Raw genomic sequence first — 12,175 nt, forward strand, 5'->3', positions numbered from 1 at the left:
ACACTTGCATTTTTTCGTTCCTATAGTGGTCTGAGGTATGACGTACAATTACACAACAGAATGAGACCTTCCATTGTGTGACTATACATTGTCAATCTTTTACATTGATTTGTTTATGAGCTAGTAGACAGTAAACATGTGACGAACTACTTTAGAGTTTTATGGAGGGGGGGGGGGGGTTGTCGCGATCGTCATTATATATTCACGAACCTACCTTATTAGTGACGAAACAGCGGGAGGTACATGCTTCATCCGTTGCACAACTTCTTGAAACTTGAAAAAAATTTCGACATCGTTGAAGACATGTCAAAAACCATGTCTACAGTTTGTCAACCTCGTGTTATGCACGTTTTTGCAATCTTGAAACAGGCAGTATTTACGTTATATAGCCAACAGCATGCGACTCCTAGTAAGTTTTATAGTTAGAATAGGGTGGACCATTTGATGTTATTGTTAACTGCGATGGGCTGCCTTTTGATCGTTGACACAATCACCATGAACTTATTGACAGTCCCAAAACTAGGTCGACTTGTACTCTGTATTGGATATATATTCCAACTACACCTAGTGGTTTAGGTAGTTTCCTATATATAAACATGAAGTCATTGATTTTCAAGTTTGAATGTTTGTGAGTGTGAAAAACGGGCTATGAAACTGCCCATGGAAGAAAAAATAAAAACAAATCGGCAAATGTCTATTATATTATTAAAAAAAAGCTTGTTTATCATGAAGTCGCGTCCCAAAAAAATCAACACTGTCTTTCAGCACTGTTTGTATATTAAAACAGGATCCGTTGATGATTGACTCACTTTTGCAACCGAAAAAAAAATTGGTCCAATTTCTGGACTCGTTGATAAACAAGAACAATAGTTAGAGCTACAGTGAGTGTACGCGCCATTTGCGATTGAGAAAATGCGCGGCAATTGCTAATCTATTGTTAATCAGTGCTGCGTGTCGGTTCTTTACTATATACGGGGTTATTGTTACCAGCTTGTGAATACAAGTAAGGTGGTTTAATATGCGTATGTGACTCGATTGTTCATTTATCACAAATCTTACATTACAAATTGCGATGTTTTCATGTGTCGGAAGAATAACGGTACTGAGTTTTAGTAAATCAAAGCAAAGCATTGCAATTTTCTATTCGTTTCAATCTCAAACTCAAACAATGCCACTGGGATTACCTTATTAGCAATTTGAGAGATATTTTGAACGAAATAGTGACAAGTTGTACAGGAATTGTGGAAATTGCACAACAAATATTTGTGTACTCTTGGCATTCAATCATAAGAGTTGTCACTCGCTTTGATGTGAATAAATAAAATACAATCAGAATAAGTTTTCAGCATGTGGCCCAAATTATCCGACCCCGATAATCATAAAACATATTTGGATGACTGGGGATTACCACCGACGATCGATTTTGCACACGGCACACTAGTACTGGGTCTGAGAATAATATAAATAGTCGTTGCTAACATCACAACGTTCCCCTTTTCGAGATTTTGTTGACTGCTGAAGACCTGGTGGTCCGGTTGGTGCTTGGTTCGCCTATAGCGTGGGTGGAAATAGTTTGCATGGCGGAAAATTTCAAACTTGTTATGTTAAAAGTGAAAAAGAAACCCGTTCGATTTCATAGCATGCAAACGTAAAATGGAAAAACAAAATAAATTCCCAAGTGTTATCGTGATATCTATACTTATTCTCCACACGTTACTTATTCTAGTAATATACCCAATAATCATCGGTTTTACAATCATAAGCTTTCAAAATGAACTCTCTCAAATAGAGTTTACGATACAGCATTTGGAGACCAGAAACGCGCTCGATCCTACCGAACCACCGCTGCACAACAACGCTCAAAGTGGTGAACGACCCGGATGTACATGCGAACGATCTGGAGGAGAAGATCAAAGTTTATTTGACTACCAGAGAGCCCTAAGACTGCAAAATTCGAATCGGGTTGCTAGTGGTGATGGCATCCTTAGGTGCTGTTCTGCAGACGAAGACAGTTTAAGAACGGTAAGTGTCTCTGATTCTGCTTTATACTAGTATAGTACTGTCGATATAAATGATTGCATTGTGCATCTAACTAAATCAGATGTGAACTTCGACCCGAGGTCCCAATAACACAGTTTGGTATGTTGTGTCCAGGGGTGTTTTGTTCTGTAGAAGATACTGTACCTTGTTTACGTACCTGTCCAATGGTTATTCACCAGACACAGTTGTCAGCATAGACTGTGTACACACTTATCGAACGCTTCACTCAAAGTTATTTTTAGACAGCTAGGCCTTCAATCTATTGAACTAAACAATCAGGTGAAACGACACGCTGGCACGAACTCTGTACAACAGTTGTAAACAAGTCTGAGTTCGTAGAATTCAAACAGAAAGAGAACAGCTCTCGTCTGACTTGCCATGGCGACTATGTCCAGGTCTAGCTTTGTTGACCGTCTCTCAATACGAAATGTATGCTTTACATGGTATACAATCAGACGGTTCGTGTTGTAGGCCCACAGTTGTTAAGTCTCAGACATTACTTTGTAATTATGAAGGTGCTTATCTTTTCATGACTACTTTCTTTCGTTTTCTGACTGGCATGTGTTGTACGTTCCCCGTTATTTTTCTTTGAAGAATTACGCTTTACGCCAGTTTCTTCTAAGAAACAAACTTAATCACCTCAGTTTCGTGGTAATCATTAGTGTAGCATTCAACCCACCCATTCTGCACAAGAAAAACGATGAAAGAGAAGACATCAAGCAAAAATAAATAAAACAATTATGATGTTTGTAAAAAAAAAAATGAATTATTGAAAGTTTCGATAAACTGTAAATGACTTAGGAACCGTGACCATGTAAGAATACGTCGTCGTACACCACACCGTCTTTATATTACAGTTTACGGTACCGTTCAACATGCACCCGTCTTCGCATTATCGATGAACTATCAGCTTTGGTTAGTGAGAATGGCAAGAATTAATATCGTGTCTTTTGTCACTTTCTATAACCTATCATTGCAGTGTAATATATATGGCTTCCATGCCAACACTATAATATTAGCAGATACAAATACACTTTCTCTAACACTTATGTGTAAACTCGGGTGATAAGAACGATTGGCGACGTTGGACCAGAACTTATATTCCCGGTTTTCCGAGAACCTGAAATCGAAGCGTTGATACTTCTTTCATTTTTACAGGTATTAGTATTTTTACGACCAGTTTCGACAAACTTTATTATTATTTTAAACCTGACGACAATTTGTATAACTTTCGCTTTCATTAACTTATAGATCATCAAAGACGAAGTACAACAACTATTTTCCAGTACACGGCAAGATAAATCAGGTACCGGAGAACCACTCAGTATATTCAAACTTTTCCGTATCCATATTACGACAAGGGACTAAACGTATGATCAGTGGCATAAATCATGTTGAACGCCAAATTAGGTGAACTTGTGAAGTGGCTAATCAAGTAGTCTGACTGACTTCTGCTTCTCTATTTACTACATCGTCTTATTTTCTTCCTGTTTGTGAAAACACAATCCTGTAGTCGTTCACTACTCTGTACCAATCTCCAATGACCTTATGAATATGTATATATCATGTACCTTGAAAATATTGATACACCATAATGATGTAGTCGTTCACTGCTCAATATAAATCTTCAATGAACTTATGAATATGAATATATCATGTACCTTGAAAATACAATGTATTTATACACCACAATGCTGTATTTGTTCGCTACTTTGTATCAATCTTCAATGTATATATTTTCAAAAGTATAAACCATGTACCTTCAAAGTGTGTATATACGTACCATTAAGCAATTTATGATATACTAAAATCATTTATATACAGGTTTCTTAAAATCATAAAATAGCGAGAAGTGATAATAATTGTATCATCATTGCATTAATAATTTTATTTTTTATAAATATCTTCTCAACACAGAATTAACGCTTGGTCAAGTTAAAAGGTATATTCAGCGTTTACTCTTTAGAAATTCAACAGAGTTACTAGAGTCGTCCCGGAGGACTGTAGCGACAAATAATCCAGGTTTCTCCGTAGCGATACACCTTACTGGAGGTCCAGCTGGGTTCACAGCAAGTAAGTTGGTAACTTATCTCCGAATCAATGTAGACGTTTTTCTCTACCTAGTGTTTATACACATACATGCATTGTAAACACACACATCTCAGCCGTGAATCAATACGAAACAAAAGCAGAAGGCAATCGTGTCACGTGTGTTGTGCTATTCGTAAACTTCCCTAATCGTCAATTTACCAATATTTGGTTCCGTCATCACTTGACGCACTGCACGAGTTTCGAGTGTTTCAATAAAAATGACGTAATGTTTTTCCTCTACTGAAATTGAGAAAGGGGGACTACCATGGTTGACATCATTTTTGTTATTTCATTGATAACAAAAAGCTTTCCTTTCTTAGTTTACCGACATTATCTTTTTATGTTGGTATAGCTTTTCTTTCAGTTCCTATTGTATTACTTCGGTAAGAGTGGTAATAAATATTTAGATACCCCGCACATGTTTGACAATCTCGTTACTATATGTACAGCTTTGTGAAACCAATTTGCTGCCATAATAGAACATGATCTCATAGTTCCGAGGGAATAAGGTCAAACAATCTTGATTTATAATAACAACAACAACAACAACAACAACAACAACAACAACAACAACAACAACAGCTGCTGCTGCTGCAGGAATTCGTTTACTGATGATTATTATCTGACCACTGTTAATATCAAACCGAAAGTAAAAATATCACGTCAGAAATTTGATATATTTAAGTTTTCTAGACCGTTAATACGGTCACTTTCTTTGACCGCAATATAATTTTATTAAATGGAAAATATCTCAAAGATGTGTTGCTATGAATCGAGTGAGGCAAGCGATAAAGGTAATCCCCTACTGTGACTCAGAACCCATGGATAGGTACCTCAGAAAGTGCGTCATGCGGTTAATACAACTGTTACCACGAAACCTACTTTCAAGCTCGCAAGAATCTGTTGACGAAAGAACAACGCAATGGTGTGTATGTGAATAGGTTAAAACAAACAAAACTCACGATGCCGAAAAATATTGCAGAACCCACTTCAACGAATACTCGCATTCACAATTAACAATATACCAGCATGAAAAAAAGACGAGAAGTGCAGTAACACATTAAGGGTAGTGCAAACTATCTCTAATATTAAAAATGATCTCGCATGTGGTTGGCGTATGGTGTGATTGTGTGTACAGCTGCGCTATGTTGAGACACCGTCAACTTTACACGTCGTAGAGAAACAACTTTACACATCTAAACTAAGCCTAGAGCAAAATAAGTACAGTCCGGAAATAATCATATAATTATTGTCCAACAGACAAAGGCATACATGGGGAGCGAGGCAAGGTCAAGGTTGGTACATGGGAGTCTGTGTATGGTCAAGCATTTAAACACCATATTGATGTTGATAGACATGGCATGATTGTTCCATTGTCGGGTATCTACTACATCTATTCACAGGTAAATAAAGTAAATAAATGCTATCGCTCCTCAAAATAATATTAATGACGTGTTTGGTGAATTTAGTCTGTTTGTTGATTCTAGACCGACTACAACAACTGCCAGTATGTAAAGTACAAACTTGTGAATGGCTACATGTAAGTCGTTTTTCTGTCAACGCACCAACCTTTTTTTCTTCTAAGTCACCACGTCGATATGTTTAATACTCATCACTGTCTCAGTCTCAGTCACCATTTGACAGTAATGTATTGTTTGCTTTGTAGGCATACTTTCGGGATGAAAGAGATGAAAACCAAAGAAGTCGGATGAACATCAATGAATACCTGCATTATACAGTTCTCGGTGGGTATTATAGCCTATTGGGTAAAATTCAAAATTCTAAAAAAGAAAACAAGAATCACACTCTGTATAGGGTTAGAGTGTTGATGAGAGATGTCTTCACGGATTAAAGCCGCAACGAAGCGGAACCAGCTTATCAATGACGATACACATATCTCATCAAACTGTAACCGAGTAAGAAGTCCACCATTGATTAGTCTGATTACTGACAGTATCAACATTGTTACTTGGGGACCCATCCAGTATTTTGACATCATACAACAGTGGTGCAAACGTGCATTGTTAGCACGTCAGTGTGTTGGAGATTTGGCATAGCCTTGTAGCAATAGGGGAATTTCCATTGGTCCGTACAATGGTGGTCAACGGAGGATGACTTCTAAGCAGGGTTAGAGATTAAAACTTTTAAAAACTTGGTTAAACTCCAAAACATATGCTATCTGGGCTGCCCCAAATATATAGCAGGTTCTATGTTGTTATCTTTTAATCCTGGCTATACATCAAAGAATTCGTTTGTTTAACTCCCCATTTATTTGAAGGGGTCTGGTAACCTAGTGACAAGGGGTACCTGAATAGATAGCACAGACCCTCAAAGGTGTTTTACGTGCAACCGGAGATGAAGTACCTGTATGTCAAATTTGCATACAGGTAGTCAGGTAGAACTTCAAAGCCAATAGAATTGACCAATGTACACCAAAGTTTAAATGCCACTGTTTACAGAGTTATATTTGAATTTTAATACTTGGTATCAATAGCCAACACAACAAGATATTTAGCAATGCAGGGTGCTAGTTGTGCAACTTTTGTGTGGAAATCACCTAAACAGACATCATCTATGATCGTTGATCAGTTACAAACCTAATAAAGCAAACCGAAAATTTACGACTCATACTCGATCATACTTAGTGGGTTAAAATGAACAACATTCTCGTAGGGGACTTTTATCACGTAATTGAAGTATAACACTATATTTCGCAATGCCACCCTTTTTATTCCAAAGATAATTTTTGAACAGGTATGAATTAGTGGTACATGTATATTAAATACGTGCTTGTACGCACATGATTTTTTTTTGGGGGGGGGGGGGGTCGATGGGGGTCGTTTAAAAATTGGGAATAGCATCTACGGGCATATTCTTGAATTCAGGCTGGAAACACAAACAGTGTCAACAAAGCAGTAGTGATATACTAGATTCTCTGCAGGGAACTGTACTCGCTTGCATATATATCGTAAAAGGGTTCCCTGATGTGGAACCTATACGTATTCTAGATCTAGATCTGTCATATTTAGGGGCCGGCCAATTGTAACTGAAATGGGGGGGGGGTTGGAGTTGAACATAGGTTTTCTCAAACTGACCCCCCAGCTGCGATGCCCAAAGCCAAAACGAACGCCCCACCCCAGTAAAGACCTCATTTTTCCAAAATGACCCCCACCCCCTCCCTTCGGCCTCATGCATTTTTGACATATAACTTGTTTTATTTAAAGTATACATACTATAATGACGTTACTATCAAACCATAGAGATATAATTGATAACTTTTGGTATGATGTTTGTTTTCATTACGTATATGTTTATCTGGAATCTGTGGAACATGTAATTTCCCTAAGTTAGTGTATATCAGTACACAGCATACATCGATGGAGACTCATATGTAGTCAATACACCGCTTTCTATCAAACTTAGTCTTTACAATTTAGCAACTGTTGACAGCAAGGAACATAAACTAATTTCTGATAATGCTATCTATAGTATATATACACCTGTTTGTGGTATTATACACTGCAGTATAACATGATGTAACAAAAATGTGTGAAATCAAATGCAACGCTCTGTGCAGTGTATTAATACCAAATAACGCTGTCACACTTATCTTGTTGTTTTCCGACGTGACCCCCACTTCAAGTTGTGTTTTCCAAAATGACGCCCCCGCTTCAAATGATGTCTTTAAAAATGACCCCACTCCTCCTTTGAAAATACCCCCCCCCAGTCAATTACATATGACCGGCCCCTTAATGTCGTGCTTGTAATAATAAGGTTACCTCAGGCTAGGGACACGGTGTCCTTGAATGAAGGGTACTTCCAATACTTGTTTACGCCAACAGGCGCTAGGTACCTAGAAAAGCAGGTCGTGTCATAAAGCGTTGGAATCAATTAATGATATCTTAAAAATCTAAATGAGTGTGTTGGAGATCTATAAGAATTTACCGAGTACTCCATGGTACAATCCTTGTGTCTCATTAGTGGCATAACATTTACTTGAATGTAGCAGATGTGTATCATACAAATACTTAGAGTAGCCTACAGCACTTGCCGACTCTTGCACAAGTCTGGAAAAATTCCAAAAAGCAGTGTAGTAGATCGGCAGGTCATTGTAAAATAAATATCAGGTGATCGTTAACGACATGAAATATGATGTGATTCGCCTGAAAGAGCCTGTGTTAAGGGGAGGTACTAAAAAATGGTAAACAGAACAGAGTTTGTCTACTTGGATGGAAGTGTCGCAGTCTGAACGAACAAAGTCACTAGAATAAAACCAGGGACGTATAAACATTTATACTTCCCCGGTAAAACCCGTTCTCTGTATCACAGGATTGTGCACATTGTACGCCTGTCTGGACTATATCGAGATTACAGAAAAAGCCAATCCATTACTCACTAAAATGAAGACAGGGCAGTGCAAATTCTTAGGAAATGATAACTGATATGTTTTAAGGAAAATTGATACACATCCCGCTTTTACATTACACTCGCCATTTGGCGGTTAAATGATGATAAACTCTGGACAAAAGTTGTTTGTCGTTTGGTAGTGTGATGACGTATCGAAACTATATGCAAATTAGTTCATACGCCTCAACTTACAAAGGTTGCATTTGGGCGATAAGCCAGGCCTTTTCATGAGCAAATGCACTCAAAATGAAAAGAAACTCTGTTTGGTAGACTAGGTGTTCCTTTTATTAACATACGTATTTTTTGAGTTTGAATACCAAATCTCCAGGCAATGGAAAAAATCTGTTACACATCAAGAAATATTTTGTATAGATTACAAACACAACATGTACAGGCAATACGTACAATGAATCGTGACACTTGAATGACCCCCCAAGTTCTGTTGAATGAGTTTGTTTTCTAACTCAACATTTTCTTTGATGTTTACAGACAGTAGTTCTTACGCAGCAGACCCAATCAACCTGATGAAAAGTGGACGAACACAGGAAGGCCAGGCAAACTCTGATTACTATTACAGTAGTTACCATGCTGGGCTATTCAGATTGAGAGAAGGTGACAAGATCTACATGAAGGTGTATCTACCAAGTAGAAATGTTGAATTAGATTGCCATCAAGAGTCAACATTCATGGGAATGTACCTCGTTAGTGAAGACTAGAATGCAAGATGTGCGAAACAAATAAAGAGCTATAACCACAGACTTGTCTGTGTTATGATAAAGTACACAGCACTTAAAAACTATTTGCACAAAGTGTACACACGCAATTACCAAGAGTGCGCATGTACCCGGGTACGTTCAACACAGAGTTCAACTCAGACATAACAACTGTGACAGTACTAGTGGTATTTACGACTCGACTTCAATGCTGCTAAAAGCAATAAAACTTTATTGACCGACTTGTTACTGCCGATACACAGAAATGAAAAAAAAATGTCTGGTTCTCCGTCCATTTGTAAGCAATCGAAATACATGACTATTTTGATAGCTTGCAGACATTTTAGACAATCACTTTTTAGCAACAGAGTGCGAGTGTTTTGTTCGCGTCAAGGTGCATATAATGATCTCGTATGGCTTGGCCAAATTGGGGATATTTGAACACACCGCAGTTTGTTAGAAAGATCGCCAACATTCACACAGTTAAATAATTTGTTTTTAAACTTTGGTTTCGTCTTTTTTCCTACCGGAAGAAGAGCGACTTCTAGGGGACTCATTCAGGGGAATGAGAAACAGAGGCGAGATAGTAAAAGACGCTGTGGCCTGTGGGTCGTTATACATTTCCTTTCTCGATTCCATTTATCAGTAAATGTCAATATATTTTCTAACTATATTCAATTCCCATACAAAAGTTTGATACTACACTCTACTTACGAATTTACAGTACTGTAACGTTATGTTCGTCTTATAACCTCCTTGTTCATACATATGGTACTTATAATATTAATTTTCCATTTTAAACAGAAACGCAATTTTAAGGTCTAACTTTTGAAGAAGATTTGATTTTCGTAAAATGCGTTTTTTTAATGTTTCTTTTCAAATACTTATATTTCCATATTATATTTTGGGTTATAATGTCCCTTTTCGTTAACCCCCAACCCCCACCCTCCCCCGTTTTTACCTTGTTTTACGCACAATATTAACCTACGATATACGACTCTCTTATAGTATCAAATTTTCCAGTTAACCATGTTTTCGAATTTTCCACGGGTAAAAAATCACAAAATGTCACAACTTTTTTCTCAATGTAAACTAGGCACTGCTATCTTTGTGAATGCTGAATAATACTACAATTTTACTGACTCTCCAAGGCCCATTAGACGCTGAAAATCAAGTGACTGGGCAATATTTTTTTAATCAAATTGTCTTTGTGCGACATCTATAACGGTTCCAAAATCTACAAATGGGAAATTTATCAACTTACTCCCAACCACAGAGAAAAATATAACACACCGAAAAACTAAAACAACGAAGAGAAACACAAAACTCAAATAAAGGACTGTATACACTAACAAAACAATACTGAGTCAGACGTAAACGAAAGACAAAGAGAAAAAAGAAGACACAATAACATAAAGAAAGACAATATGGATGCAAAGAGTCCCCAACCACTTATCTACGTTTATAGTGCATACTTACTCAGTACATCATTCAAGTTTCGTTATTACTCTAGAACTACTGACCTCGATCAATAACAGAGCGAAAACTAAAAGTTTTTAGTTGAAAACATTTACAATTCATAATCCCGTTTCCATTGGCCTTTAAAAATATCTTTATTAATATTTCATATAATTATGAATAATTTTGAATATGTTAACTTTTACATGGATGTACTCAGAGTATTTTCACTGTCATTATTTTGTAAAATGGGAAAAATCTTTAGCCAACTTTAACGAGTTTATGATAACCACAATATAAGTATTTTATACTAAAGAATATTTTTGGCCATAGAACAATTGTGACAATCGTCAAAATATCACCTCACAAAAATATCCACACCAACAACAAAACAAACAAAGAAACAGGCAAACAAACAAACAAACAAACAAACAAACAAACAAATGTTTATGCAGCAGGCTGTATATATTACATGATAACCATTCACCAGATGTTCTTGCAATTTGGACTAAATTTGATAAAGTATATATTCTGAGATTAAAGTTTTATTATTTTTCTAACATATCTTAAATCACGTGACTATCATTTATCATAACATCACGTCATTCCATACAAATTAAACTTTAAATTATGTATATATCTATTATATGTTTTGTTGATTTTTATAAATCATTGTATATATTTTTTTATTTTGTTTTAAATAATTTTTATTTCAAATAGTAAACTCATTCACCAAAAATATCATATATTTAGATATTGTAAATACAGATCAAAATACAATATCATGCTACTTTGTATATATATACTATTCAAATTGAATATCGTACGTGTGTATTCATGTTTTACAGATTTCATTTTAAGACAAACATTAAATAACCAGAACATTAATTTTGCCGATACTGTAGGCCTAAATGAAAAAATATGGGGGGGGGTGACAACTAAAATGAGAGGACTAATTTGAGATGTGATGTAAATAGTTTTGTAAATAAATTAGCCGAGGATAATGGTATATTTTATACAATGCATCAAATGTTTGTTTTTATTTATGATTGGGACGTAATTTTTAATTTACTGATAATAAGTAAATGAGAGAGATGAGACATCGCCATACATACATACATAAGTACGTGCGTGCGCGCGCACGTGCGCGCAGGCAGGCAGGCAGGCAGGCAGGCAGGCAGGCAGGCAGACAGGCAGATAGACAAGACAGACAGACAGACAGACAGACAGACAGACAGACAGACAGACAGACAGACAGACAGACAGACAGACAGACAGACAGACGGAGGGAGGGATGGAGAGAGAGAGAGACAGTTTGTAAAAAGTCTGCAATCAGAAGAATCTGATTTTCTTTTTTAAAATGGTCGTTTCATGATCATCATGTTTGGAACATATATCATGTGACCCTAACTATTGACCAATTACAATTTTCTAAACTACACCTGTGTGTTCCTTAGCAGTTCATG

The 12,175-nt window shown here is 36.6% G+C and overlaps 1 protein-coding gene across 1 annotated transcript; it reads left to right on the forward strand.

Moving 5' to 3' along the window:
- The first annotated feature begins 1,506 nt into the window (after window positions 1-1,506).
- Window positions 1,507-11,710, forward strand: LOC144448245 (tumor necrosis factor ligand superfamily member 10-like). The gene is made up of 6 exons (XM_078138415.1): window positions 1,507-2,022; window positions 3,292-3,346; window positions 3,958-4,113; window positions 5,392-5,534; window positions 5,798-5,876; window positions 9,028-11,710. Exons 1-6 carry the CDS (start codon window positions 1,654-1,656, stop codon window positions 9,252-9,254), a joined length of 1,029 nt encoding a protein of 342 aa, XP_077994541.1. The 5' UTR covers window positions 1,507-1,653; the 3' UTR covers window positions 9,255-11,710.
- The last annotated feature ends 465 nt before the right edge of the window (window positions 11,711-12,175 follow it).

Source organism: Glandiceps talaboti, chromosome 17 (assembly GCF_964340395.1).
Source record: "Glandiceps talaboti chromosome 17, keGlaTala1.1, whole genome shotgun sequence".
Lineage (NCBI taxonomy): Eukaryota > Metazoa > Hemichordata > Enteropneusta > Spengelidae > Glandiceps > Glandiceps talaboti.

What these genes read in the sequence shown, in the direction of transcription:
- LOC144448245 (XM_078138415.1), top strand. Translation starts at nt 1,654, where the DNA reads ATGGAAAAACAAAATAAATTCCCAAGTGTTATCGTGATATCTATACTT. An exon ending in ACGAAGACAGTTTAAGAACG is followed by an intron (nt 2,023 to 3,291) that starts GTAAGTGTCTCT and finishes ATTAACTTATAG; the next exon opens with ATCATCAAAGACGAAGTACA. An exon ending in TACACGGCAAGATAAATCAG is followed by an intron (nt 3,347 to 3,957) that starts GTACCGGAGAAC and finishes TTCTCAACACAG; the next exon opens with AATTAACGCTTGGTCAAGTT.